Source organism: Limulus polyphemus, unplaced genomic scaffold (genome assembly GCF_000517525.1).
Source record: "Limulus polyphemus unplaced genomic scaffold, Limulus_polyphemus-2.1.2 Scaffold2455, whole genome shotgun sequence".
Classification (NCBI taxonomy): Eukaryota; Metazoa; Arthropoda; class Merostomata; order Xiphosura; family Limulidae; genus Limulus; species Limulus polyphemus.
In genome coordinates this window covers 50,308-56,267 of record NW_013668065.1, presented here as the reverse complement: position 1 = coordinate 56,267, position 5,960 = coordinate 50,308, and the positions used below count along the sequence as shown (strand labels likewise).

The window sequence follows — 5,960 nt, the reverse complement described above, 5'->3', positions numbered from 1 at the left end:
CAGTTATATATATATATATATATACACACACTACCCATGTTACACACCTTAATATGTATACATATACTACCCCTGTTACACCCCTTGATATACATATATACCAGCCATTTACACGCCGTAATATGTCTGTATATACATATACAATACCCATATTACACACACATATATATGTATATGTGTACATTACCCATATCACACACCTTCAGTAACATTGTGGGGGGGGGTGTAGATATACAAATGTGTATGAAATAAATGAACTTATAACTTATCAAACTTCCCTTTTATTATGATTTCCTAGCTTGAAGTAAACGTTTTCTTTTTCTCGTCTATCTATCCTTTGTTTGTCTCTCTCTCTATATAATACACAGCATATTAGATAAAGCACGTGCATGATTTGCTTTTGCAACATTATTTACATAGTGTAAGCTGGTGCTAGTTGAAACCGTAGGTTTTGGGACCTGTCGTCACGTTCGGATCTCTCATAGGTGATGTCACGTTACAGGAAAAAAAAATGACCAAACAATCAGACACAATCGATGAAAATGTAGCCGTAGATATATTAGTACATTCGCGCACGTTCGCTCGAGTTCACGTGACCCAGTAAATCTAGAAAATGTGGTCGTAATTCTAGGTCTAAAGTAAAAACGACAGTAATGCACCAGCTTAATTTATAAGTTATCTTTGTAACTGACGTGTTGAGATGTCGCTTAGTTGTGATGTGCCCACCACAGGTATTACACTCTGTATTTTTTTTTTAGAATTATAAGCTATAGCCCATTGTGTAACTATGCGTTTAACAACAAACAAACGACACTGAAAGCAGATAATAATGATTCGATGTAGTGAAGATAGTCAAAACATTTACTACGTCTTGAAATATTATTGATAAAATTTATCTGGTTATTATACTTTCTCCTCTAACCTGTTACTTAAAGTATTCTTTCATTAAATATAAATATCTTGACTTCTTTAAATAAAGCTTATTGTCAATTTCAAACCTGAATACTCTCGACTGTTTGTGATTTTTATAGAATTTCGCGCAAAACTACACGAAGGGCTATCTGCACACAGCCCTCCTTAACTTTGAATTGATAGACTAGAGGGAAGGCAGCGCCCACCGCCATCTCTTACACGACTCTTGTCTGATCGAACAGTCGTATTTAACTCGGTGCTCGTTTTAGCGCAACCATAGCCTCAAAGTGGAGACTGCAATTTTTGTTCGCAACAATAGAACACGAACCATGAACCCTATATTCACAGACGGATCTTTGTAACCACTCCACGCCCAGCGTGCTTGATTGCTCTTAAGGAACAGGTTAATGAAATGCAAACATTTGCGGGAAAAGTGAGTAACACATACTGTGGTAGCTAATGTTGTAGGCCTTATGATACAGAAGGAGAACGTATATCTAAGTGATATCTTTATAATTATATTCAAGTTTCCCTGATGACCGACTGATAATACAACACGACGTAATGAAGGCGTTTCTCTATTTGTCTACGATCGTTTGCACAAAGCATCCAAAAGATTCTGTTAAGTGATGACTTACCCTACTATTAAGAGTTTAGTAGCACAGAATTTGTTGTAAAAATTAGGGGGGAGGGACCTTAGAAAAGTTTTTAGGATTTTGTCCCCTCTGAAAGATTTTTTTTTTTGCCTTTGTTCATACAACACACTTTCTCTCAGTAGGCCTAACTAGTGTATAAGTGAACTAAAGAAAAGACGTACATGAATATTTATCAGGGGATCGTATGACCCCCCCCCACGATTCTTGGGTGAGAGGGGAGAAACCAAAATCTATGTAATTAGTCTAAGTGGTTGTGTATGTTTTTGCTTTATTGTATTGCTTGTCGAAAGAATAACGGGTCTAATGAGACGAATAACTGCTACGATTATGTACAAACCAATTATGTGTTTAATGATGTGTTTTTTATTCCCAGTGATACACACGGTCGTACAGTTGTGACGCATTACCATGGGAGTGCTGTTAGAAATAGATAAATTTTGGTATATTCTAATAGTACTGAGGGGAAGATAAAGGGGCAAGAAAACCACTACCAGGGTAATGTGTCACATCTGTACGACCATGTGTACCACTGGAACCAAAACACTACCAGGGTAATGTGTCACATCTGTATGACAGTGTGTGCCACTGGAACCAAAACATTACCAGGGTAATGTGTCACATCTGCACGACCATGTGTATCAGTGGAACCAAAGCACTCCCATGGTAATGCGTCACATCTGCACGACCATGTGTATCACCGGAACCAAAACACTACCAGGGTAATGTGTCACATCTGCACGACCATGTGTATCACTGGAACCAAAGCACTCCCATGGTAATGCGTCACATCTACACGACCATGTGTACCACTGGAACCAAAGCACTACCAGGGTAATGTGTCACATCTGCATGACCATGTGTACCACTGGAACCAAAACACCACCAGGGTAATGTGTCACATCTGTACGACCATGTGTACCACTGAAACCAAAACACTACCATGGTAATGTGTCACATCTGTAATACCATATGTACCACTGGAACCAAAACATTACCAGGGTAATGTGTCAGTTCTGTACTACCATGTGTACCACTGGAACCAAAACACTACCAGGGTAATGCGTCACAACTGTACGACCATGTGTACCACTGGAACCAAACTATCAAATTACTAAAAACACCAAATCGTGGCTGATAATGATAATTTCATCTGTTTACTTTTTTACACGTTCACCATTTCCGTGTTGTTTTTTCTACACGAGTAAAGTTTTTAATCACTACAAAGTAAAAACCAATTCCGGAATAAATTGGCTACGAACTGCAAAATCTGGATTTCGTTGTATCGCCACCAGTGGTTCCCATTTGGAATAATAAAATAATCTTGGCGATTAATAAGTAACACACACTAAGAATCCAGCTGTGAGAAAATTTGTTTTGTTTTTTTTCTTTGATTCAATTCTGTTTGACAGTGTGTTGCATTCTAAGTAAGTAGCATCTGATGGCAAGGAAGTAAAAGCTCAACACAGATCAAACAAATTCTAAGAAGTTAAATTCGGATTTAGTCATCCTTTTCTCTGGAAAGTTTCTCTTTAGAAGACGAAAACATTTTGCAATCAGCAAATATATTACAGTAAAAAACTGACCACCAGAGCGTTGATATAGATTCATTTAACTCTTTCGCTAAGCGGGGTTCTTCTTTAGAGGTGGTCATTTCTTTTAGCTCTTATCGAACGAAATCAAATAAGAGTCTAACCAGTTCTAAGCAACTTAATCCAATTTTCTTGTTGTCTTAAATTCTCAGAAAAAAAAATATATATATAACAAAAAAGCAACTGAGATATTGCTCCCTTACAAAATTTTATAAACTTTAAACTCAACTTTAAATTGCTCGAAGCTACTAGAAAGATTTATAAAATGCATATAAGTAAAAGAAAATATAACTTAATCTCGCGTTTCATAACTTCGATTATCTCTCCCTGGCGACAAAAATGCATTGATCGGAAAATATAATCTTGTTCCCAGACGTATAAAGTGCATTTTCTGGACGCTAGAGACCCTAAAGTACGATTTTACAGACCGCCACCTATAAATCAATATGCCATAGTTGTATATCAATTATATTAAAGCAACAAATAAATATTATTATTCTCAAAGTGCATATGAAAAGTTCAAACTAATCCTGAGTTTTATGTAAAGTACAAAATGTAGTTAACAGCGTTGATTAACACAAAATATTAGAAATATGTGGCATTTATTTTAGAAATCCTGCAGATTTTAGAATTATTTGATTACTAGATAATGTTTGCTTAGCCTTAACTTCTTCCTAAGATTTTTTTTTCATGTTGTCGACTTCAGACTACATCTAATTTTCCGTCTAAAAATTAAAACTTTTTTCATGTTGTCGAATTAAGACTACATCTAATTTTCCGTGTAAAAATTAAAACATTTTTTCATGTTGTTGCTTCAGAATACATCTAATTTTCCGTGTAAAAATTAAAACTCTTTTCATGTTGTTGACTTCAGAATACATCTAATTTTACGTGTAAAAAATAAAACTTTTTTCATGTTGTTGACTTCAGAATACATCTAATTTTACGTGTAAAAAAATAAAACTTTTTTTCATGTTGTTGACTTCAGAATACATCTAATTTTACGTGTAAAAATTAAAACTTTTGTCCGTTTCATTGTAATATTAAAAGATACGTATAAAGTTTTTCGTTTTCTTAATTAAGATTTTTTTACTACACTAAAAAAGTTACCAAACAATTTATTATCAACCATGCCCCTAAGCCTTGGATGTATTACATTGTTTGTTAGTTTGTTTGTAATTCCGATTTTTTACTACACTAAAAAAGTTACCAAACAATTTATTATCAACAATGTCCCTAAGCCTTGGATGTTTTACATTGTTTGCTAGTTTGTTTGTAATTCCGATTTTTTACTACACTAAAAAAGTTACCAAACAATTTATTATCAACAATGCCCCTAAGCCTTGGATGTATTACATTGTTTGCTAGTTTGTTTGTAATTCCGATTTTTTACTACACTAAGAAAGTTAAAATGTCCCTAAGCCTAGTATGTTTTACTTTGTTTACAATTCTGATGTTTCGATACACCAAGAAAGAACTTATTATCAAACAAAATATTAAGAATGCAAAAATGATTTTAGTATCTTACTTGTGTTAAAGTCTCTGTAATTATTTTTTAGTAACATCGAAGTGACTTTTCTTATGTGCTCTAAACTGTTGTTTCGTACTATAGTATACACAACTGTGCTCTGTGGTGATGTTTTGTATGTAATCAACGAAAGTGTTAAAACAAAAAAAAACGATATTTAAGGGCTTTCCCAAAATTATCAAAGTGAGATATATAAAAGGTGAAAATTGCTGAATTCTAACACAATTCCTTGAAAACTTACAACTAAATATATATATATATAGTCACTAGAACAGAAGTAGAAATATAATACACGTTTTGATTACATTGCCAGGAATAGCTTGTTTTATCTCTCTTAAGTCCGTGACAAATTACTTTTATGGTGGATCAATGGAAAGACGGGGTAATCCAACCCCGAAAGGCACATGTTTACCAATATATTTAAACACAAATATGTACTCACCCTAGAAAACCTAAGGTCATTTTCAAGTACTTCGTAAATTGACTCCGCATATGTTGGATCACCCCAACAGCAACAGAGAATCAATAAAAGGAACAGCTTCATAATATCTTTATCTGTGTTTAACTTGATCCGAGGTTCTCACTCACACACACACAGAAAGTTAAACCCTTTTCTCAGAGCTTCTGTTTCTTTTGGAGATAGTAGACGGGTCCTCGGTGTCCTCTCACTAAGGCTAACGCGTCTTTACTGCAGTTGCTATGGCGGTTATAAAAGCAGTGACGTCTTTAAGCCCTGCAGAAGTAGAATTTTACCACAATAAAAGTTCCCTTTGCTTTCTCGGTTACCACATTTTCAGATCTCGCAGTATTTAGAGCAAAGTATTAATATGACTCCTCCATCAAGAAGCTTTCAACGTCCAGTGTTTGACTTCGAAACTCCTACCAGATTGGTTAACCGAAGAAGGTCGTAGCTCACAGGAGGAAACATGTAAGCAGTACAGGAACAGAGAGAGGCTGAGTTCGTGGTTGAGTCTGCGTGAACGTTAGGACTATGGGACTATGGGTAGGCACTGCAGCGAGCAGTTTTGTCACACCACGCCCATTCTAATGAGCTGTTCTCTGTCACAAGCTGTCTCCTCGTTCAGTTTCATTAAATATACATTCTGTCAAACCAAGTTTATATATTTAACAGAACAAAAATTATCTAACGGACAATTTCGAATTTCCGTTTCTGACTTGAATGGAGTGTTGAAGATTTATTGTTAAACCATATGATGATATAAAAGAGATGATTTCATTATTAAGTTCTCTCGCATAGTAATAATTTAATTATAA

The 5,960-nt window shown here is 35.1% G+C and overlaps 1 protein-coding gene across 1 annotated transcript in view; it reads right to left on the bottom strand.

Moving 5' to 3' along the window:
- Nucleotides 1-5,721, bottom strand: part of LOC106467002 (fasciclin-1-like) — a 68,774-nt gene extending 63,053 nt beyond the window's left edge. Inside the window, exon 1 of the mRNA XM_013927312.2 lies at nt 5,128-5,721. Within this exon, the coding sequence (XP_013782766.1) occupies nt 5,128-5,229 (102 nt within the window). The 5' untranslated portion in view covers nt 5,230-5,721. The remainder of the gene's footprint in view (nt 1-5,127) is intronic.
- Between the last annotated feature and the right edge of the window lie 239 nt (nt 5,722-5,960).